This window comes from Anastrepha obliqua, chromosome 3 (assembly GCF_027943255.1).
Source record: "Anastrepha obliqua isolate idAnaObli1 chromosome 3, idAnaObli1_1.0, whole genome shotgun sequence".
Lineage (NCBI taxonomy): Eukaryota > Metazoa > Arthropoda > Insecta > Diptera > Tephritidae > Anastrepha > Anastrepha obliqua.
This window is the reverse complement of record NC_072894.1, coordinates 27,562,661-27,587,274: the sequence shown is the minus strand read 5'-3', so window position 1 is coordinate 27,587,274 and position 24,614 is coordinate 27,562,661. Positions and strand designations below refer to the sequence as shown.

Sequence of the window (24,614 nt, the reverse complement as noted above, 5' to 3'; positions counted from 1 at the left end):
AGTCGGTTCTGCGTTACCGGAATGACCCGGATTGATATCTCTGTAACTCTAGCAGCATGCCCCATACATACACATAAATTCCCCATATTTACACTGCTACAACAGCAAAAGTCAACAAAAACACTACACAGGCCTACAAATAAGAGCAATCATAACATCTACAGGGTCCCGCACTCGAAGTGTAACCAACTTCAGACCGCTCACGCAGCTAGTGCACGGGCTTCAGCTGTCTATTAGTTGGCTAAAAGAGAGTTCAGAGTATTGTTCACAAGCACGCGGAAGCATTTTGCCGAGAATAAACGCGAAAAAAGAAAATCAGTAATGGATTTCAAACGTAATAGTGTGATTGCATTATATTTGGCTGAAAAATCACAACCAGCGATTGTTCGTGAGCTCGAGCACCTTAAGGGGGGGGTAGGGTCACAAAATCGAAATTTTTTTCTTCACTCATCTTATAGTAAATCATTTCAAGAATGTTGTGTCAAAATTTTAAGTGGATCGGACCAGAACTCTCAAAGTTATAGCCTTTGTAGGCACTCTACCTCGAATGCGGAGCATCGATAATTTCTCAGAGTCATTTTTTCAAACGCGTTTTTCCCGAAACGACTTCTTAAAAGTCGGTGCCAATCACAACTCCGAAACTATTCAACCGATTCTTTTGAAATTTGGCACACGTTTTCTAAATCAAAAATACCTCCCCCCTACACTGTTTTTTTTTTATTTTTTGTTTTTTAAGGTTGTTTTTCACTTACAAATATGGCGAAATTTTTCGCCAAAAATGCTCGTTTTACGTTTTTTTGCCACCAAAACTACAAAAATGAAAAAAAAAAAATTTTATTAATGTAGGGGGGAGCATTACGTCATACTTTAACTGAAAAATTCGACTTTTTTAGTTTCAGATAATTCTACGACGAATGCCGATTGGCACCGTAGAGCACCTCTCGAAAAACATATCTCCAAAAAAACTCTGTCATGGGCTTATTTGTCAATATTTTATTATTAATATTTTTTAAAAACTTATTGAAAAGATGTACAATAACATGTAACTGATTTTATTAAAGTATCTTAAGCCATATTTCTGTAAAAAATTCACAAAAAAAGTGTTTTTTTTTAGCGCTAAACCCTACCTCCCCCTTAAAGTAAATAAAGTTTTATTTATCGCATCACTACTTATTACAATGATGCTGGTAGCACCGCGAAACGTCATGGAGGTGGTCATCAAAAGACTGAAACGTCACGTGAAATGGTTCAAAAGGTGAAGAAACGACTTAAGCGAAATCACCGACGTGCCTATTAAATGGCGAAAGAACTGAAAATATCTGATCGTAGCATCCGCTGCATGCTGAAAAAAGATCTCAAAGCCAAGCCTCACACGATCCAAAAGGCGCCTGACCTCACACCAAAGCAGCAACAAGCCAGACTTGAAAGAGCGAAGGAATTGCTTCGCTTGGCCGAAAGCAGTCAATTTCCGAACATTTTTCTTTTTTTGAAGAGAACATTTTTCAAATTGAGCAATTCGTAAATTCTCAAAATGATAGGGTTTATTTGACCGACCATTCATACAAGAATTCGAGTCATCTATTGGGCAACAGGAGACAGCACCCGCCACAGGTAAAAGTTTGGGCCGCTGTAATCGTAGATAGGCGCTCTCCAATCATTTTCAGCGAGCCTAGCGTCAAGGTAAATACGAAATATTATCAAGAAATTAGTCTGGACTTTGCTTTTAAAGCCGTGGGCAGACAAATATTTCGGTGGCAGACCATGGACGTTCCGACAGGACTTGGAACCGTCTCACACAGCTCGAGTGTACCAAAATTGGTTAAAAAACCACGTTCCAAACTGCATAACTACCACACGATGGCTCTCAAATTCAGCAGACGCGAATCCGATGGTTTATTCCTTTTGGGCCATTTTGGAGAGCAAGGTCCGAGCTCGAGGCGCCGAAAAAAGCCATTGTCCGCGGGTGGGCCAAAATACCTGCAAGTCACATTCGGGCCGCTTTCAATTCGTTTCTGGACCGTCTCAAGGCCATAGTTAAAGCAAAAGGTGGTCATATCGAGCAAAAGTAAATTCATTTTTAATTTTGTAATATTTTCACACATTTCTTACTTTCAATTGAATAAAAGTAATTTTCCAAACTAAATTAATGGTTTTTTGAATTAGCTATACTTCGAGTGCCAGATCCTGTATGTAATTTTTATTGCTGTTGAACTCTGCTCGCTCTTCGACCTATGCGTGGGTTTTTTTTTTTGGTATGCGGACCTTGGAGGTGGAATCTTCTAAAGATACGCATGAACCGACTCATACTTATGCCCGATTCACATGCGATATTCCCCGGCTCTTTTGAACTGAGTTTCGTAGTGCCTACGGACTAAACCACCCCATCGCCTCGCTGTTCTGCTTTTTCTCCTCGGTATTACCAGTTAAGATATTCCTTCGAGGGGACAGGATGTGTTTATTCACTCATTTGTCTGCGTTCGTTGTCATCAGGTCTCAGCCTTCGCATAATTGTTGAGGCTACGTTACAACCATAGTTCCACGTTTCTTCAGATTCTAGCATATATTGTACTAGGCTAGTAGCTGTCATGCTCTCGCCGATATTTGAACGTGCTTCGTTCCCCATCAAATCTAGAGCACTCCAACAGGGCATGCTCAGGCGTTTCATGTTTTTCTTGGTAGTATAGGCAAAATGGGAAGTCTGTGTGCTTATATAATATTTGCACAAATACTGCCTGAAACAGCCATGCCCAGTTAAAAACTGTGTCAGCATGAAGGTAACGTTTCCATATGTTCTCCGGATCCATTTCTGTATGTCGGAGATCATAGTGAAAGTGGTTCTTCCCTTCCCACTACCGTTCCATTTGGTCTGCCAGTTTCGCAGAGCGGTAGCATCGATCCTCTGTAGAGCGTCTCTCAGTGAGGCTTTGTCACCAGATACCCGCCAGCAGCTCTCTCCGCTTTTGCATCTCATAATTTTGATCATTCGTTTTTCATCATCGCCAATTAGGCAGCTAATTCGAACCCGCCTGCAGAATTTTTTTTAGTAAATTTCCAAATTTGTCAAACGAATTCGGGGTCTTTATTTTTTGGAATATTAGGCTTCGAAAAGGCCCGGTGGTTACACAATTAATCTTGTACGCGTTTTTTATTATATTATACACCGAGAAGCAAAAATACAAGGTGTCGCAAAATTAATCAGCCAATTTTGTGGTTCAATAACTTTTTCACCAAATAAAAGAAATAATGTTGAGTGTTGGAATTCTTTACTTTGACCTTTAAATGCTCCATTGCTTGTATTTTTGTATACTGCAGATGTCTAGTTCACAAGTGTCAAATAGGATTGAGGTGTGAGGAAATTTGCAAAACTTATAAATCTTCCGATAGGGTGATTAATTTTGCGCCACCTTGTTTAAGGTCAGTAAGTGTTTTCTAATAGCGGTCGACCCTTGACAAGCAGTGGCAAACCTCCGAGTGTATTTTTGCTATGGAAAAGCTCCTCCGCCGTTCGGAGTCGGCTTAAAACTGTAGGTCTCTGGACCAACACTAAGATGCACGCCTCAAATAAGAAGAGGAGATTGGCCACACACCTAACAGAAGAGTACGCGCCACTTATTAATATTTTTTAATTTTATTTTTAAATAAGAGATTAGGTTTTAAGCCAAGCCAATTTCTTACAGTAAATGGATAGAGTGATTAACTTAGGAGCGTACGAGTGGGTACATACATAAATGTATTCTTAACAACCCAACTGACTCACCAGTTATTATGGCAGTAATAAAAATATTTCAAATTGGTGTATTTTATTTTTAATTTTCTTAATTACTCGCAATTAAAATATTTGTATGTGTGTATTTATCTCAATTCCATTCCAATACCTGCAGCATGGTGTCTCGCCGTCTCAGCAGCATTCGGCGCCAAAACAATCGCCAATCGTCAACTAACTTCTACGCCACCAATCATCCAACGGAGCCGCTCGTCACCAGCTGTGCCCAAGACGCCCCAACTGCGAATGGCATCTTGCGCCTCCAACTCACACCCGAATCAGAACCGTTCTATGTGCGTTGCGACGAGGAGACGCTTGGCGGCGGCTGGACTATTATTCAGAATCGTTTCAATGGCAAATTGAACTTCTATCGCGGCTGGCTTGAATATCAGGCTGGCTTTGGCAATTTGGGTGGTGAATTTTTCATCGGCCTGGATAAATTGCATGCGCTCACTGCGTCGGCAGTGCATGAACTGTTGATTTTGCTGCAGGATTTCGATGGTGTAAATCGGTATGCGCGCTATAATTTATTTGCTATTGGCAGCGAGAAGGAAGACTATGCGCTCAATTTATTAGGTGAGGCAGTGAGTGAAGCTGCATATAAAATTTATAAAAAAAAAAAAATATGTAAAATATTTTTAATTAAATTTACTTCCACTTCTATGTAGGAGAGTACGAGGGTGATGCCGGTGACTCGCTTACCTACCATGCAGGCAGCAAATTCTCGACCTTCGACAACGACAATGATGGCTGTGTGGACTGCAATTGTGCGCAGTCGCGCAACGGCGCCTGGTGGTACAACTGGTGTGACATGAGGTATCTCTAAAGTATCTTTGCCATCTAATTTCCAAGTGAATGCTTATGTATTTTCCTGCTTTATTGTAGTAATTTGAATGGCAAATACTTCTCCCAAAATTACAACAATACACCTTTGTATGAAGGCGTGTACTGGAATGAGTTTCGTGGAGCCGCTTATTCGCTGAAAGCTGTGCGCATGATGATACGCCCGGTGGGCAATGATGGCGATCTGCAACGCAAATAGTTCAACAGCATACGAGTACGATTTTTTCTTTACTTGAATATGAAATAAATACGAGTGTCTGTACCTCTCTTCTCAGGCGCTTCCTTTGATGGGTGCAACGAATTTGCCATTTGACGTTGAAATGGTGTTGTGTTCAATGTTTTGTATCAAAGAAAATCAACAGTTTCTAAATGTTACCTTATTGCCACAAAATATACTCAAATCGAGCTTCAATGTTAACTATTTAACTTAGTATGTATGTATGTCTGTATATATGTATATGTCACAATGTAAAATGTATTTTATGATATTTAAATTTTAATTTTCACAACCGTACATTTGAAATAAATGTAATGCCATGTTGTACAAAATTAGTGCTGAGTTAGCATTTGCAAAATTGCAATAAAGGGTCTTTCAGAAGATAAATAGATAAATAAATAAATAAATCACGGCGAATGGTAGTCATGCACCAACCCATTCGGCTACGGCGGCCGTTTTAAAATAAGACATGCACAAATTTATATTCTTTCAGGTTTCATTAGTTTTACTCAAAATATGACTCTTAAAAATTATTTGTGAAAAATGGCATCTTTTAAATGTTCACCATGAACTCATCTGCAGGCATACATACGAGAATTAAAATTTTCAAGGGCTCACTCACACATTATCGCGTTGAGTACGGGAGTCGTTGGGAATATTGTATTTGAAATTTGTATTATGATGCTGCCTGAAAGTTCATTGATCAAAATGGGCAATAGGTACATGACAGAATAAAGTTATTTAGTTCCATGAAAAAATTGTCTTTGATTTTCTAAAAAAATCCGCGATTCTATAATTCTCAATAGACTCTCTCGGACTCCAATGCATCAAACGCTCTTTAAGAGACGAGCAAGCTGAATTCGCCCTCACTGAAACTGTGTGGATAAAACCCAAGAATGATAGAAAGAAGATTGCGCCCATCAGAGCGTACGTGACGTCACGTTTGCTGAGTTGTGCAGTATTGCCAACCATTTGCTCTTCGCAATAAATTTAGTGCTTTTTTATACCGAAAATGCGAAAATTTTGAAGTTTCGTGTTTGTTTCTTTTTTTTTAATTTAAAGCTACCAAAACTTTAGGTTAAAAAAAACTATATTATTATACAAAAGAAGTTTAAAAAAGGCCACTCTGAGAAGATTTTAGTGCTAATGAAAATTTTTTTACTCTTATAAAATTTGATAATTTGAAAGTGCAAATTTAATTTTTGGCTGCATTTAAGGTTATGCAAAAATATTAAATGCCCCTCTCTCCACTCTTCTTAAGATTGAAAACCTTTTTACACATTTTAAAAAGCCTTTGAATTTATTGAATGCGAATTAAAACCATAGAGGTGTAATCGTTTCTTCCGGTCATCAATCCTTAGTGAGACACAGGACATTAAGAGTTGTATTCATTGTAAAAATAAGCAACAAAATATCAGAAAATACTAAAGAAACCATACTGACATTTTTACAAAAAGAGTACCTTATCTAGTTACATAACTTCAAATATAGCAAAAAAGTCGTTCCCTTAACAAAAGAGTCTCGCTTAACAAAAAAAAAAAACTCATAAATTAAATTGTACATAAGCATAATACTTTTATTAAAGAAAAACGCACATTTGAAAGACAATTTGTCACGTATACAATGTTCTTTAAGTGATTCAATAAAAATTTGTTGGGTTATTTTCTTTGAATGGGCATTTTAGTGCGTTTTAATATCCAAAGCTAGGCAACACTGCAGTAGCGAGAGAGAGATTTGACTGCCGAAAGCAGAAGAACACCAACAATACCTGCAATCGCGGGCAATGCCACCAGATGTTAAAAAAAAGTAAAGCTAAATAAAACTGAGTGAATTATTTAAATAATTATTAAAAAATGTATATTTTACAAAATTATAAACATGACATTTTAATTAGAACAGCTAGAAAAATGTCATGAAGAAAGAACTAAAACTCCGAGACAAAAAATAATAAAAATAACAAAAAAAAAAAAATGCTAAATCAAGTTACGAAAATGGTAATCTGGCCATACTGGAGCTTAAATCACGTAACTAGTTGTCAAAATCGCTGAGTGCAAAGTAACGGGACCACGATAGGCGCCACCTCATTATTCTTTCCATCATGGATAAAACCAACACTCCCCGTACATAGTAGAACAATCAGTGAGTGGCGCTCCTCGCTTTAAAAGCTGAAAAAATCGTATTTCTACCGTTAGGCATGGAGGAGGAAATGCAATGGTTTGGAGGTGTAGGAAAAATGGTTTTTATTAATGATAAAATGGACATCTGTAATTAATCATTTTGAAGAATAATCTGCATGATAGTGCCGTTAAACTTGGATTGAATGCTAAAGGGTTCTTGTTTCAAGAAGACAAAGGCCAATTATTTACCAATGTAAGCAGCTTAAAACTCCATCTCAATCACCAGATATGAACCCAATTGAGCATGTCTGGGAGCTCTTAGAAAGGAGAATCAGAAAGCACAAAATAACATCAAAGGCGTAATTAAAGACAGTTTTACGTGTTGAGTGAGTGAAAATGGCCGTTAATGAAACCAAGGTAGGTATTGGTAAAAAGTACGCAACGACAGTAATTAAAGCTAAAGGCGGCCCAACAATGTACTGAATACTCATTTTTTCTTTTATTTTTTTAATAAAATATTCCTTATATGGCTGTGTACGAATAATATTTTTGCATAAAATTCGTTATTTTCTTAAGGCGTAACATAAGTACGTCCAGCAGCGCCAAATATGCGCTAAAAAATATTTGTAGAAGGGCACAAGAGACCACGAGGTCGAAGTGAAAACCTCATAAAGAATCGAATGTCATCTAGAGCCTTTGAGCGCCTGATATTCCACTTTGGCCAAATTCTTCTTGTAACATGCCAGAGATGATACTTGCACCATGCAGTTTGTAGGTTGAGAGGGGTATACTTACAATCTTCATACCAAGAGGAAGACGAGTGGTAGTGCTCTTTCTCGCAAATTTATCAACCTTACAATTCTCTGCCTGCTATGCCCTATCACCGATATCAGGTGGGTGCGAAAATATTCTACCATCTAAAGGGTTTTCCAATAAGAGGTGTTTTTTTGATATTCAAAGAAATATGCTATTTTTTAATACAAATGATCGGATGTTTATTTCATTATAGAGAGGAAGGTATGCCGTTAATAATGGAAAATAACATCAGGCCATATCATCATTCCCGTAAAAGATCAATGGTTTCGTTGCTTGTGTGGTACGTAGCGCCATCTTATAGAAAATAAACGATGTTGAGATCAATACCATCCAATTCCGGCCATAATAAATCATTAATCATCTCTCGATAGCCTTTTATATATTTAAATAACACCTGTTAATGGAAACCCCTTAAGTTAGGTCATGGCCGTCATTTGCGAGTAATGATGGAATCAGTGACAACAACACCAAGAGATTTAAAGGTAGTCACATTTTGCCTAACCAGGCAGCTACTTCATAATATTGCTTTTATTATTTTTCATAGGGAAACAATCAAGTTTAAGGGGTTACATACGTCCACCAGCGCCAAAAATGCGCTAAAATATATTTTTAGAAGGGAAATAAATATAAAAAAATGTTATACATTGTTTATTAGTACTTAAACTTTACAAAAAAATTTATTTCAATTTTTCTTTACAAAAATTAGCATATAAAAAATTACGTGACCCAAATTACAATGCAAAAAAAGTTGCTCCACGGTCTGCATCATTTCTCCTTGAAATGTTGATGGATCTGTAAAAAGTAAAAAAATTCTTGCAGAATACAGTTGTAGTTATAGTATGTCGAGCTGGATTTTTGAATTTCAAAAAATTTTGCAGTTGACGGCACTTAAAAAAAGTATGCGTTTTACGTCATAAATGTCACGCTTTAATTATGTTTATACAATTTTTTAATAAAAATATCAAAAATCCGGCCCCACAAACTATAGAGAAAACCCTTTCGAATACTTAAAAAAACCGCATAAAAAATATTAAAAACTGTATGAGTTATCATGCAGAACGTGCCGGAAAAAGTAGTTTCGAGAAAAACGAGTTTGAACTTTCAAGTGCATTTTCGTTGCCTCAAACGAAGGACAGCTACCTGTGCGCATCAAACTCTCGTCGGGCAGTTACATTTGCTGCCATAACTTTGTTTCAATGGGGAATTTTTTACAATTGACTTCCACAGAAATACGCATAAAACTGTAAAGAATAAAAAAATCGTTTTTTTTTGGTGAAAATTCTGGGCGTATGTAACCGCTTAAGTTCTCTAATTCCAGAAATGAATTTTACAGGTTTTGTTCCTTAAATATTGAATAAAAATGTTACACTCTACGAATATACTAAAATTTCGTTATTTAGTATAAATTGAGCTAAGTATCAGGTGTAAGTGTACGAATAAATTGTGTGACCACTGCACCTTTGCGGCTGACCGCCTTTGACGGTGGTGGGCATAAAGCACTTTAAGAGCATAAGGCATTTTAAGGTACAAACTGTCAATCGTTTCCCTATTAGGGATCCATTAATCAAATGCAAGCAGCTGAGAGTTTGCGGTTGAAATTTCTTAAATTTATTTCAAATTTAGAAATACCCAAAATATGTATCTCAATTAAATACAATTTCAGAGTAATTTATTAAACATTTGTATGACTGACTGCCTTATCTAGAATTGACTGTGTGGTGCATTGCGCATTGCTTGCGCAAACGCTTAATGATCTAAGTAAAATATGAATGCCATTTCTAGTACCTATGATGCCATCAAAGTTATAATGCAAATTGCAAGTAATTTTCCTAAGTTTATCGTACTCGTATTAAAAATTGTGCATAACACGCGATTAAGCAAATTATACTATCGCGAGTCTCCAATCTCAGCAATATAAGAAGGTTTCGGAAAATCCGGCTAAAATAAATCTTCAGCCAACGCACGAGCGGTCGTATGAAAAAATCGGTTCTTGCTTTAGTGTGAAAACGCAGAAAAAATATTTTTTTAAATAAATTAAACAAACAAAAACTTCAAAATGTTGTCTGTGAAACTGTTGTTACTTGTTGTTGTAATGCAAAGCACCACTTTCTTCGTTCAAGCAACTGCAGTGTTTGGACATAACATACAACTCGATGAACTAATATCGAAAGCCAATATTTATTATCAAAAACCGTGGGTATTTCGAAATTGAAATGTGGAAGAATAATCGCTTAAGATTAATTATTTTAAAATTATTTAGCGTGAATTCAGGTGTTGGAAGTGATGAACTCATCTTGAACGAAGTGCAAGAGCTGCCTTCGAAAACAGATATCAAACTGATTATACATGGATTTACTAGCAGTCGCTCTCATTTCTCCATTACTCCGTTGAGAAATGGTAAGTACGAAAAAAGGCGAGTGAACCTAAAGAGGCGTGGTAATATTTCATACATTTATCGAGGAGTTGTGGCATCCCTAATAACTACACACAACTCCAAATACCTCTGAGTTCGTGTATGACGTCACCAAGTCAATTTGTTATCGAGCGCAGTTTTTTGGAATTCTAATTTTGCTAGTCTAGAAAAAAGTGGCTGGTTCCTTTCTGATATTTCGAAACCGACAGGCTTAAAGAACAAAATGAAAAGAAATCGGCAATGCATTCCGCCGGTGCGAAAAAAGTAGTCACGTCGTCTTTAAATATTGAAAATATATTTCCGAATTGAGTGTTGTGTTGTCCGTTGTTCGTTTATTCAAAGAAGTTTCGGCCGAATCGCATTATTAACTCGACGTTTGTGTTAACAGAGAGAATTGCTGCTTCTGATGATATGGTAATATTTACTATTGGCCTTGTTACGACAGAAGCAGGACGCTTAAAGTGCTGAGAATTCCCTTCCATTCAATTTCGAAACTCATAGCGGTGTTCACCGGTCACTGGGTGATCGTTGCTTAAACAAAAAACCGCAAAAAGTACATACAAAGTTGAATACCTTAAGAAATATTAGGTTATATTGGATATGGAAATGAGTTTCCGCCCTCTTAAAAAGAGGAGTAGCAATAATTGTAGTAGTTGAGTGTCTTCGAATATTTTCAGTGCCCCTTCGCGATCTTTATCACTCAGGTCGAAATTGCCTCTTTGGAAGCGTCGAAACCACTCTTTACAAGTTGTATTTGATGGGGTGTGATTCCCGTAAATATCGATCAAAATACGACACGTTTAAGCTACGATTTTCTTTAAAAGGTAATAATGAAGCATGACTTCCCGCAAATGCGTGTTTTTCGAAACGAACGTAGATATTTTTGACGTCAGATAAAAAATGATCTTTACGCTTCAAACGAATGTCAACTAGTGCGACGGAGTCCTAACATATAGTATACAACTTCAAGTCACCGGTATATTACTAGAACGAGCACAAAAAATATTCATTATTCAAAGGTTATGTTTTGCATCGGGTTCAATCAGAAGGGTGTCATCTATTATGAACTCCTTAAACCATCTGAAACAATCACTGGCGCTCGTTATCGACTTCAGCTAACGCGTTTGAATCGAGCTCTCAAGGAAAAGCGGCCGGAATGGGACGGTAAACGTGACAAACTTATTTTGCTGCATGACAATGCCAGGTTACACGTTGCTAAATCGGTCTAGAAATATTTAGAGGGACTGAATTGGGAAATCTTGTCCCACCCGCCATATTCTCCAGATATTGCACCTTCGGATTACCATCTGTTCCGATCAATGCAGTTAGCCTTCATTGGAGAGTGGTTCACTTCTTATGAGAGCAACGCAAACTGGCTCAATGAATCAATCAAGTCAAAAGATCTCGAATTTTTCGTCAGAGATATCCGTAGGCTGCCTAAAAGGTGGAGCAAAGTTGTACTTTCCAATGGCACACACTTCACATAATCTCATCTACTATTCAATTGTTTAAATAACTCGTAACTTTGGCTAAGAAAGAACGGAAACTTATTCCCATATCCAATATATTTAATTTTTAGCGATAAATTATTCCAAAGACGGACAGAGAACCCAAAGTATTGACGTTTAGTTACCAAAAAAATGTGTTTCATTGGGACTAAGTCAACGAATGGCAAGGTTTTGAAAATATAAGTCGATCTTTAAGATATCTGGGTTCCTGGGTAGTACTGATCTTCTGATGTAACACTAAACATTTAAACTTTAATGTTTTTTACCGTAAACGTATCTCGCGACATTATTATACAAAATCTTTACTACGGCACACTATCACAATGAGTATATAACTCCCAGCCATACAATAACATGTTTTTTTTTTGGGCGGCGGGGTTGGGTTAAAAATGCTAACCGTCGTTACTACGTGTGATTCGGGTCGTCTGATTTGAAAAACCTATGCTCAATACTCTTCAGCATAAGTCTCGATTTCACTCCTCTTTTTTTCAAATAATATCTTCCACGAAATTTCCGACAGCATTCCATTTTTCTTCGCCTATCATCATTTTTTCGATTATTTCTTCAAGTGTAAATACACCAGTAGCTCTTTGCAAAGCTGTTTTCTCTCTGTTTCCACCTCTTGCACCTAAAGAAGATGTACTCGGCATCATCATACTCAGTGTCTCCATAAATGCAATTTGGTAGGTTCACGTTTCCCATACGCCACAAATACTTGCGAAAGGATCCATGTCCGGACAAAAACTGTGTGAGGTGGTAGTTCACCTCACAATGCTTTCTTTCTACCCACTTTTTTAGATCTCGCTGTCCATCTACCGTACTGCACAGATTTCCATCTTATTTGCCAAAATGTGAGCGTTTAAATTCTAATGTCAAAGAAGCGTGGTCCTGAATTTTCTGAGATTTTCGCCTGCCAGCTCCGTTTGCGCTCTTGTGCTAAATGGTCTATAGGGATGGTTCCGCTGAAACAGTGACATATGTAGGTAACAAATACGTTTCAGCTAGTAGTAGTCGAATATTTACTGGTGTAAAGTGTTGAGTAGTTCATAAATTTCGGAGCTTACCATATACTTTGCCTATGGAAATAAAAATGTGGTTACTTCACGTCAAAGTTCTAATAAATGTAACCTATTTGGCACTGGCCACTGAATGGGTGGGTGCGTGACTACCATTCGGAATTCACAGAGAGAACGTAGGTTTTTTCTAATAGCGGTCGCCCCTCGGCAGGCAATGGGAAACCTCCGAGTGTATTTCTGCCATGAAAAAGCTCCTCATAAAAAATATCTGACGTTCGGAGTCGGCTTGAAACTGAAACTTCCATTTGTGGAACAACATCAAGACGCATGCCACAAATAGGAGGAAGAGCTCGGCCAAACACCCAAAAAGGGTGTACGCGCCAATTATATATATATATATATGACATTAATTTTCTATATTTGGTACTGAGTACTTTTGAATACTTTGACTATATAATACTTATCACTTTAATCATCGATTCTGTCCGGTGCTAATACAATGCGAAGATAGAATGGCATACGATATTAAGTACGGCAGGAAAATTTAACTTGTTTTCTTTTATAATACAACTAGCGGTCAAAGTACGATGGGTGCCTTTTATATTTCGGGATTTGGCAACCCAGGTGTTGCAATCTGGCAACTGACAGCTGTATCGCAAAGTTTGACATTTTTTGGCTTTTACGTACTCAGAACGTTTTGAAATACCACCGCTATTGTGTTGTTTACAGTAACTTAAAAGATTCATCTCGGTCCAAAAATGGAATTAAATCGTAAACATTTTCGTGCGATTCTTTTTTACAACTTTCGACGTGGATTAACTCAGCAACATTGCATGGATGAACTTAATTCATTTTTTGGCAATGAAGCTCCATCAAGGACCAGTGTTTATCGATGGTATGGTGAATTCAATCGTGGTCGTGGTTCACTCCAAGACGAATTTCGTGAAGGTCGTCCAAAATCAGTTGTTGTTCCGAAAACCATTGATGCTGTGCGCGAACTGATATTGCAAGATCGTCATGTGACCTATCGTGAGATTGAAAGAATCTTAGGCATTAGTGGGACCAGCATACATTCAATATTGCATAAATATTTGACTGTCAAAAAAATTTGTTAGCGTTGGATCCCACACAATTTGTCAATCGCTCAAAACAAGGCTCGTGTCGATTGGTCGAAGGAAATGCTCAAAAAATACGATCGCGGGGCTTCGAAACACGTCTATGAAATTACGCGTATGAGCAGCAGTCGACTGTATGGGTGTTTCAAGATGAGCCAAATCCAACAAAAGTTGTTCGCGCACGAAGCACTTCCAAGCAAATGGTCGCCTGTTTTTTCGGAAAAACTGGACATGTCGCAACCGTACCACTAGAACAACGCAGAACAGTAAATTCTGAGTGGTACACAACCATTTGTTTGCCAGTTGTCTTCCAAGAAATTAAAAACCAATCGCCAAAGACGGATCACTCTTCACCAGGACAATGCGAGCTCAAACAATTGCATTTTTGAGCACCCAAAACATCGAATTAATGGGTCATCCGCCGTATAGTCCTGACTTGGCACCGAATGACTTTTTTTTATTCCCGTACGTAAAAAACAAACTGAGAGGTCAACGTTTTTCGACACCTGAAGAAGCGGTTGCGGCATTCGGAATGATGTTTTGGAGGTACCTCATTCAGAGTGGCAAAAGTGCTTCGACAATTGGTTCAAACGCATGCAAAAGTGTATAGATCTTCATGGAGAATATTTTGAGAAACAATAAAGTGATTTTCGATGATTAAAATTTGTTTTTGTTCTCTAAACGAAAATTTGCTTTTGTTCTCTCGAAATATAAAAGGCACCCCTCGTAATATCGGCATTAAAGCCACAGATTATTACTTATATTTTAAAATTTTACAACTGCAATGATTTATTCTTAATTAGTTGCATACTTTCTTATTTGCAATTATACTAAACTTGGTGGTCACCCCTACTACAAGTACCCTTTGATCAAAAAGTACCGAGAAGTTGATGTTGACTGTTTTCTTCGATTGCCAAGGCGTAGTGCACCATGAGTACCTTCCATCGGGCTAGACGGTCAATAAATAATATTATTTATCCATTTTGAAGCATTTGAGAGATGCTGTACGTCGCAAACGGCGGGAAATGTGGGCAAACAACTCTTGCGCAATATTGCATGCGCCATCGCACCGAGCCCAAATTGTGCTGGATTAGTTGACTAAACACCATAGTGGAAGCACCGTATTCACCTGATATGGGTCCGTGCCATTCTTTTTGTTTCCCAAGTTGAAGTTACTACTTCGTGGAAGGAGATTTCAGTCGATAGAGGAGATCAAAGAGAATGCGACGAAGAAGCTGAAGGCTGTCCCTTCGTCGGTCTACCAGGCGTGCATGGAGGACTGGGTTAAACGTTGGCACAAGTGTGTTGCTTCAGGCGGGTCATATTTTGAAGGAGATAAAATAAATTTGCCTGAAATTTAACTCTGTTTTGTTTTATTTAAACATTCCCGCTACTTTCTGATCATTTTCGAGATGTTAATGTATTGCATTACTGAAAAGAAAAATATTTGAAAAGTTTTAACGCTAACATTAATTTTCTTTGAAGCATATCTTTCTAAAGGTAAGGACAACGTGCTGCTCGCCGACTGGTCTGATGCTGCAGCTCTGGATTATCCGACCACTCGTAAAGCCGTTGCACAGGTTGCGAAACATTTTGCCAAGCAATTGAAAGATTTTCTAGAGTAAGTAAGAAGCAAACGATGCAACAAAATTTAGCATTAATAATCCAAAATAGGATAGTAAAGTATCTTCATACATATCGCCTTAATGTTTATGGGCATGTATTAGTTGCCTTCGATTCGGCAAGCGTTAGCGAGTAGTGAAAAGATGAAGCAACTGGTATAAGGAGCCAAATGTTGGTAGCACTGGAAAGTAGGTGCCAAAAATTATATTATATTTGTTGGAAATCATTTAATGAGTGTTAGTGAGGTCGCTTTCATACTGGCCATTGTTGCTTCAACTCGTTAATTCTGATTCTCGTACTTCTCAATATTTTTATTGGCTATAAACCAAAAACTAAACAATAGTAACGATAACTTCGTTACTGCTTTCACATGCAAATTTTCCATCAAGTGGGCAGAGCTCAAACATGGCGAGCAGAGAAGTGACGAATCGTAGGCGCCTATTAATTCTTTTGAGTACTGTGAGTCAGCACTGAATACATTTCGTCTTCAGAAAAGTTTGATTTTTTATTCAGCATTTTATTCCTCCTAATATCTGTGGCCAATTATTTTTTAACTCATTAATTTCGGCTGCCTATACAATTCTGTTACTAAAATAATAATAAAAATAAAATAATTAGTTTAATGCTTCTATGAGCAACAAAATGTCTCGATCCGCCCTAATGTAAATTATATGCATAGGTTAAGTAATGCTTAATAATGTTAAATAATCTAACCTCCGCTCATTTCATTAGCAAGCACGAGATCGCTCACGCTGACGTGCACATCATCGGTCATAGTTTAGGTGCGCACATTGCCGGCAATATTGGTGATTACTTTAATGGCAGTCTGGGTCGTGTTACCGGGTTAGATCCGGCTTTGCCACTTTTCACTCCGCTCTCAAGTGATGGCCTGCACCGCTCAGCTGCGCAATTTGTCGATGTAATACACACCGATTTTCCCGTATTTGGCGATGGCACACCACGCGGCAACATCGATTTTTATCCAAATTTTGGAAACACCCCACAACCAGGGTGTGGCGATGTGGATGTGCTGTTGATAGCCAAGCAGTTGATATTTGAGCAATGTAAGTACATAGGTATGTATGTTTATACAATGTGGCGCAAAATTATTGATCAATAATAAATTAATTATCCTATCGGAAGATTTATAATTTTTGCACCTGTGAACTAGACAGCTGTAGTAGATAAGCAATCAAGCAAAGCAGGCCAAAATAAAGATATCCATCTCTCAAAATCATTTTTTTCTATTTAGCAAAAAGTCAGTCGAAAACAAAATTGGATGATTAATTTTGCGCCACCTTGTTCATTCGACCATAAGTAAGTACATACGTACTTACAAACATACGCACACAGCTATTCGAAATTAAATGTAACCAGATTATAAAACTAGGCCATCGATTTCGCTAAAATTCATGCTCCTACTGACGGAAATGGACTTGGAAAAGTTTTCAAATTTTGTTCACAGAAGTTATGGGTAGAGAAGAGATCAAAGAATTCCCTAACAAGAGGTACTAAAACATTTTCGGATCCGATTTGAATAAATAGTTTATCGTTGTAATGGCTTTAAGTCTGATAGTATTCAGTTTTAAGTTTGATTATCCTCACAATTTTTTAAGCAAAATATACAGGCATGTTCTGAAAATCTTGCGATTTCAATTCGGATCCGAAATGGCAATTCGTACGATTTTGTTTTGGGTGTTCTGTAATTCGTCCGATTTCATTTAAATTCGAATTTAAGTTCGAAACAGCCGAAACAGCGAAAGGTAGTGAAGATAATAAATGTTTGTTGCGCACTACATAACATATGTAGGAGTAATCAAATAGATGACATTGAAACAGAAAGCGTATTAGAAAATAATCCAATTGATGAGGAAATTGCTGAAAATGAGGAAAAAAGTAGTTTATATAGTGTTGGCAGAAATATAAGAGATTCTATTGCTAGAAATTTAATATTATGAAACATAAAATTTTTTCATATTAAAAGTAAATATATACATAACAGTTCAATAAGATTCTTTTATATTTATTTTTTAGTCTCTATCTCAAGCATTTTAATTTTAACTGTTTCCAGTTGCAACTGCTCCATTTTGAGATAATGTCCATTTTGAGGTGAGTCTTCAAGCGATTTTGCTCTGCCAGCAATTCATTTTGTTTCTCAGCAGCACGACAAAGTCGTCGAATCTCTTCCCTTTCGTCTTTCTGCGATTTTGCAATCTTGTGTTGGTTTTCGCAAATGTTATCTAAAGTGGTGGATATTTTCTCCATACAAGTAGATTGCGTTACCATACACGTCTGAAGGCTGTCCTGCGTTGACACTCGTGGCCTTTTTGCAGCTCTCGGGGTAGCCACCGCTTCTCTACTTGTTTGGGGACGTTCTTCCTCAGATTCGATAGCGCTATTATTTTCTTCTGTCCCTAAGCTTCTAGAATGGTTTATGCCCTCAACGGCTGCAAAAATTCCACAAGTTCTTGCAACAAATTCTTCGTTGCTCGTCAGTACATGCTTATTAAAGGGTCTACCTCCTGTTGCCCTCGATTCTAGATTGTTATGGGCAACCTTTTTCCGAATGCGCCCCTTCCAGTCAGACCATATCTTGAAAAAAGACAACTCAAAAATATTTATATTAATATTTGACTAAATACTTTTTTCCATCCATTAACATCTTTTTGGGGCGGCCCTTCTGCATTTAGCAGCGTCGTTAGCTCTTTCCACTTTTCCTCAACAGTAACTCTGTCGCCCTTCGAAAAATGCTTCGCCAAATCTGGATGAGATTCCATAAACTCGACTAAAATTAGCTCTTGCTTGGAGTTCTTGTGTTTTCCCCTAAAAGTTTTTGAATAAGTTTTAAATATTTTAAATAAATACTTTTATTTACATAAATATATGCAGTTATTTTGAGTAAATACTCACATTTTAATAAATTTATTTCAACAAACAGTTTATAAGAATGTCACAAACCGCTAGCGTTTAAGTTGCCGAAAATTTAACTGGAAAATTTTAACGATTTTGATTTCCAGAACAGGGTGAAAAAACGATTTGCTGATGTTCGAAAAAAAAAACGACGAAAACGGAACGATTTACAGGACATGTCAAACGATTTGAAAACGGAAAATGCGAAAATATTGCCCGAAAACGATTTGCAGAACATGCCTCATAATATTTTTTTAAAAGGGTCTAGTTTGTAATTTTCAAATTTAATTTAAACTAAAATCATTAAAAATATTGAGAAATAACATTTTAAACAAGATATTTTCCGAGACTTCTGAAGTATGACTGTTTAAAAATGCTCTACTAAACCAAACCAAAAAAAATTACCGAATGTAAGTAAATAAATGCCCAAGAAAATTAAGTAGTTAGGGGTACTCTGAAGACCGAAATAATGATGATTTTAAATACTTTTTTTTTTTTGCAAGTCAATTGCTTTTTTTACAAAAATAAAAACATAGCAATAATACATCATATCTCTACTTGACTTTAGCAAAATTTCAAAAAAAAAATTTAATAATTGTAGAATCGCTGTTTGTGTGGAGTTCGTTTCTCCAGAAGTCCCTTGCTGTGATCGTCACAAGTCCTTGGAGATTCATCTAAAATCAATCGGAGAAGTGAAATTAGTTTTCTTAAATGATAATTTTGTGCCTGATCGAAGTTGTTTAAAATTAAATTAAGAATATGGCGGTCTAAGGAAATATTTTTCAGATTTTCGAGAAAAAAACCGACAATTAATTGTTAAAAAAAAATCGAAATTATAGAAAAAAAATCCTTCGATCAGGCACGAGATTTTTTTTTTCTTGTTTTTCGAAAGCAGTATATATTTTTTTTAAATCTACCAAGCAGTTTTTAAGTTGCAGTGAACACCAGTTCAAAAAACATAGTTTTGAGAAAAACGCATTTAAAGTTTTGTTATCGATTTATGTAAAGTTATACAAATCAGCTTCCAAAATATCGATTTGCTGTTGCCTACGTAGCATTCTACCTTCTCGAGTGTTTTTCAGCATACGAACGCTCCGGAGCGCCCGAGCGCCCTTTATTAATTGTTGAATAACTCGAAAAGTAGTAGGGACATGAAGGACATGAGGGAAATGAAATGGCTGATGACCTTGCAAAACAAGGAGCAAATATGCAACTTACTGGTCCTGAGCCTTTCTGTGGACTGACAAAAGGCCACATTAATGAATTCCTTAGGAAATGGGAAGAAAGAAAACTTGCCGCACACTGGCTAAACTGTGCCGGTCAGCGTCAAGCCAAATTATTCCTAAGTCCCAACAAAGGAATATCTGACAAACTTCTCTCACTAAACAGAGTTGATCTGCGTCTTTTAACAGGATACCTTACAGGTCACTGCAGCCTGAGGTACCATCTAAATAATATTGGTTTATCTGAGACCAATGTCTGCCGCTTTTGCGAAATGGACATAGAAAGCTCAGAACATGTGCTTTGTGAATGTCCTGCGTTGGGCACACAGAGACCACCACCTTGGTGGTATCGTAGTATCTCCATGCAATCTTTGGAACAACAAACCCAAAATTGTGCTAAAATTTTTAAAAAGCCTAAAACTCTAGGGTTACAAAATAGGCCTTTCACAATAGATCAGCTCTGGTCGCAGTGCGTAATGGCCTTCTAATAATAATAATAACTCGAAAAGTATTTGTCGGATTCACTTCAAATTTTCACACAACATTTTTAAGATATTATACTTTAAGAAAATGAAAAAACAAAAAAATTTACAATAATTTTTTGAGGATTCTGACTACCCTTAACTCTTTATGGTAATGTTTTAAACCATAAAACATGCCACATGGAACGAAATATGAAAAATTAAAAGGTAGTTCCTTATAAAACAATATTTTGTGGGAAAAATTATCAAGATAATCAAACTGAAATACTATTAGGCTGTCACTTTCTTTCCATCTAAGAAAGAATGGAATAAGGGATTCTCACTAAACAACTTCGACACTACAGCCTATACAGATGACAGTAAAATGGATTATGGTGTTGGAGCTCAAATACTTCAAATTGAAAAACCTATGCGTTTCCCTAATACCAACAGTGTCTTCCAGGTGGAAGTGGGGGAGCTTTGTAGGCTACTAATCGCAGATCCCTCTTTTAAGGGCAATTTCGTTATTCTTTCGGTTAGTCAAGCTGCAATCCAGGCAATGGAGTCGGCGGCAACAACCTCTAAACTGGTGGAACAAAGCAGGACTAGCCTGACCACCTTGAGTGAAGACCATAAAGTTACCTTAATCTGGGTCCCGGGACATCGGAGCATTGAAGGTAATGAAAAAGCAGATGAATGGGCAAGGAAACGATCTGCCATGAATAACGCTCGTGCAGAATCGGTATTCACACCATTAGGTGAAGTCAAGAGTACAATTTCCCTAAAATACCTCCGAATCGCAGACTGTATATGGAGAGACCAGACGCAATGAAAAATTAGCAGAACGGGCTACAACCTCAAGCAATCGTCAACATTGATAAACATGAAACGACGGGACACCTGGGCGGCAGTCATAACTGGCTTTTGGTCTGTGGGAGAAAAAGCAGCCAAAATGGGCATCACTTACCACACCTACTGTCACAGTTGCAAACAACCGTAGAAAGGCGAAACAATCTTTCATTTCCTCTGTGAATGTCCTACCCTATGGAGGGACAGATTGTCAACACTGAACCAACCGCTGTTCGAGAGTCTTGAACAGCTGTCTGGCTTAGATGTCAACAACCTGATAAGGTTCCTGAACCGCACAGACTGGATATAGTCATCCTGTAAATAACTGGTAAGCAAGTTGGTAACGCGGATGTGGCAACAAAATGGTGCGGAAGCGCTAGTTTGTTGCTGGACGAACCACCACTTAAACTAACCAACCCAACTGTTAGGCTTAAAGCCTTTGCAACGATACCGCATTTATTCAAATCGCTTGTTCGACTTATTCAAGTCCCTTGTTAGGGACTTTTTTTTTGATTTTTGCCACCTCTACATGGAACTTTCGTGAAAAAAAAATTTTAGTTTTTTCAAGCCCATTTCCGTCAGTTTCAGCAAGATCTTGCTCAGCTCTTGTGCGGAATCGGATACGATGGAAACAAGGTAGGAAATCCGTTACAGTCAATATGGAATAGCTGTATATACATATGTACATATGCACAAGGTGGCACAAAATTAATCACCCAATCAGAAGATTTATAAATTTTTGCAAAAGATGCTTGTGAACTACGTAGACAGCTGCAGTATACAAAGGAACGCGTAAATTCAATATAAAGACTTTCATCATTCAAATTATAATTTTTTATTTCATAAAAAAGTTATTCAAAAACAAAATTGGATGATTAATTTTGCGCCACCTACATGTAATGCATATATTTTTAAAATCTACTTGCACGTAAGTGAGTCTGAGTCATATTATATCAAATTGACCAAATTTTATGCTCTACAGACAGCTGCAGCCATAATCGCGCTGTCTTCTTGTATGCCGAGTCTATAGGCCAACCAAAGAATTTTCCGGCAATCTCCTGTACCCTAAATGGCATAAAAGCTTTGAATGTGAATGGTTGTCGGAGGAAACTAAAAACGGGAGCTCCGAATCTTGCGGTGGATGATAGTGAAGTGGTGTATATGGGAGAGGAAGTGTCGAGAAGGTGAGTATATCACAGTTTGCACATATTTGTGTTGGAAAAAATTACATTTCAATAATTTTACTGGAAATAATTTACATTTCCAAAAAAAACAAAAATTTCGTTTCATATTTTATTTCAAACCTTGCAGTGCGACCGGTTATTATTATCTGCCAACCTATGATGCACCACCTTATGGCATGGGCGCAAGTACGAACTTCTGACTGAAGACTGCGCAAGCATGAATGGTGTGCAACTTGGCTAAATGGAAGATATGTGCGAACACAGAATGATTAAGAAGCTTAATATTCGTAAATACACTACACTAAAAGTATTACTTTCCCTGGATTTCTTATTACATGAAACACCCTGTTCCACAGTACACGCAGTCTATACAAGACTAAAGTCCACCACCTTTGTTAATATCAACTTTGTCATAAAATATTATCAAATATGGACAATTGTTGCCTAAATATTTGCTTTATCAAATGGATATCATCAAATCGATAAGAACAAAAACAATGTTCGCTCAAAAAGAATAAAAAATATCGTATAGAAATAGAAAAAATATATAAGCTTTGAAACTACGAAACAACTGGCACTAACCGTTAGTCGGTTCTGCATTAACCGAAGGACTCGTATTTATGTACATATACATATCTGTTTTTATCTGTATTTATGTATATATCGGACTAAGGACTGTCTCTTCATCAGCAGTCCTCAAAGATTTATCTAGAATGTCTCTTGATAATAAAATTTCCTTTATAATAAAATTCCTTTTTAATTAAATTGCAAACTGCGTTTTCTTCCACACAAAGTACAAAAAAAAAATATCAAAAATCAACAGTATTTTGTAGGCACTTGAAACTTGCACTTCGCTATACTAAAATTCATCGGGTTATAAAAGAGCATTGCCAGAAAAAGTAAAAAGTTCAAGTTTTGACGAAATTTTGAAAAATTTTGTGCAAAGTTACTAGGTTTTCGTTGTAGTGTGGACTATATCTTGATAACAAAATGGTAATGTGTTTATAATTTTGCAACGGGGTATACAGAAGAAGAAATCGTTTCATAAGAATTAATAGCTATTAAATTTTTTTTTAAATTTTATTAACAGAGATACTGCATGTTTGAAAATAGTTGCATGAATATTTCAACATTTTGATTGATTGAGCATGAACATTTCAACATGCTCGCTATATACAGGGTTGGCCATATTAAACTGACCCATGTGATTATTAAAAAAATATGGAAAAAGAAACATTTTTTTGTGTTTCATTGTGAAAAACATTTAATTTAGTTCAAGGAGATTCGTTTACATCACTTTTTGAATATGATATCGCGCAAGTGGTCGCCCTTAGCACGTATTTGGATATGTACAGGGTTGGCCATCTTAAACTGACCCATGTGATTATTAAAAAAATATGGAAAAAGAAATATTTTTTTGTGTTTCATTGTGAAAAACATTTAATTTAGTTCAAGGAGATTCGTTTACATCACTTTTTGAATATGATATCGCGCAAGTGGTCGCCCTTAGCTCGTATAGCGTAATGTGCCCGTTTTTCGGCGTTTTCCATAGTTTTGGCCAGCGTCTCGGCCGATATGGCGGCTATTTCCCGTCGGATATTGGCCTTAAGTGCGCCTAGTGTCTTTGGCTTGTTGACGTAAACCTTAGATTTCAAATTACAGTAAAAAGTTATAGGGTTACTCAATGGGTCAGTTTAATATGGCCAACCCTGTACTTCATACTTTGAAAGAACAGTCAATTACAGACTTACTACTCACCCTAAAAGGGACCTTGAACATTTTCTATTGACTCATTTTCAAGAAAAAATATTTATATATAATTCCACAACTACATCTTCAAATCTTTCGCGCCTTAATGACATCTGTTATTTTCGTATTAATTTTCTCAAGTGGGGCATTTGCTGTCTTGACATTTCATTAAACCGTGGTACGTAATAATATTGAATATTAAGTTAACAAATATCTTCTCCTTCTTCTTCTTAGCGTCACAGTCCTTGGTGTATCATTGCTTCCTTCACAGCTTCTTGTCATCGATCTCGATTTCCAGCCACTTATCTCCAACATTTCGCGCATTTTCCTAAGATCAGCTTTTACATCTTCTAGCCACCTTTTCCTCGGGCGTCCCCTTTTTCTTTCTCCAATTGGGCGAAGATCCAGTGCCTTTCTCGCTGATCGCTCCCTTGGCGTTCTAGACACATGTCCCAGCCATTTAAGTCGTTGAGACTTAATAAATCTTATTAAAGTTTCTTTTTTAACTATGTCTCCCAGTTCGGCATTGTGCCTAATGCGATAAGTGCCATCTGCCAGTCTAAGCGGGCATAGATCTTTCGGAGTTTTGTCTCGTTAGCTTTGAGCGTCCATAGTAAGCACAGATCGTATAAGTGCTTTATACATTCTTAATTTTTGCTCTCGCGATAATATTTTAGATCTGAGCAATTTTAGATTAGCATTATATGCTTTGTTGGCTGCCCGTATTCTGTCATTGATTGCTACCGACATGTCTTGGTTGGCTGATAATGTAATGCACAAGTCAGTGAACTTATTTACACATTGGAA

At 37.1% G+C, this 24,614-nt stretch overlaps 2 protein-coding genes across 3 annotated transcripts in view; both read left to right on the top strand.

Moving 5' to 3' along the window:
• The window catches only part of LOC129242310 (angiopoietin-related protein 7), a 41,221-nt gene extending 36,066 nt beyond the window's left edge, over nucleotides 1-5,155 (top strand). For both annotated transcript variants that reach the window (XM_054878886.1, XM_054878885.1), the window contains exons 5-7: nucleotides 3,882-4,339; nucleotides 4,432-4,579; nucleotides 4,649-5,155. In XM_054878886.1, coding sequence (XP_054734861.1) covers nucleotides 3,882-4,339; nucleotides 4,432-4,579; nucleotides 4,649-4,805 — 763 coding nt within the window. In that variant the 3' untranslated portion in view covers nucleotides 4,806-5,155. The remainder of the gene's footprint in view (nucleotides 1-3,881; nucleotides 4,340-4,431; nucleotides 4,580-4,648) is intronic.
• A 4,568-nt stretch (nucleotides 5,156-9,723) lies between these two features.
• LOC129241379 (lipase member H) lies at nucleotides 9,724-22,674 on the top strand. The gene is made up of 6 exons (XM_054877661.1): nucleotides 9,724-9,949; nucleotides 10,017-10,153; nucleotides 15,294-15,429; nucleotides 16,164-16,495; nucleotides 21,857-22,058; nucleotides 22,186-22,674. Exons 1-6 carry the CDS (start codon nucleotides 9,813-9,815, stop codon nucleotides 22,256-22,258), a joined length of 1,017 nt encoding a protein of 338 aa, XP_054733636.1. The 5' UTR covers nucleotides 9,724-9,812; the 3' UTR covers nucleotides 22,259-22,674.
• The last annotated feature ends 1,940 nt before the right edge of the window (nucleotides 22,675-24,614 follow it).

Excerpts from the sequence above, each read along its gene's own strand:
- LOC129241379 (XM_054877661.1), top strand. The coding sequence starts at position 9,813 with ATGTTGTCTGTGAAACTGTTGTTACTTGTTGTTGTAATGCAAAGCACC. Across the intron at positions 15,430-16,163 it reads CAATTGAAAGATTTTCTAGA|CAAGCACGAGATCGCTCACG; the intron begins GTAAGTAAGAAG and ends TCATTTCATTAG. Across the intron at positions 22,059-22,185 it reads GGAGAGGAAGTGTCGAGAAG|TGCGACCGGTTATTATTATC; the intron begins GTGAGTATATCA and ends CAAACCTTGCAG.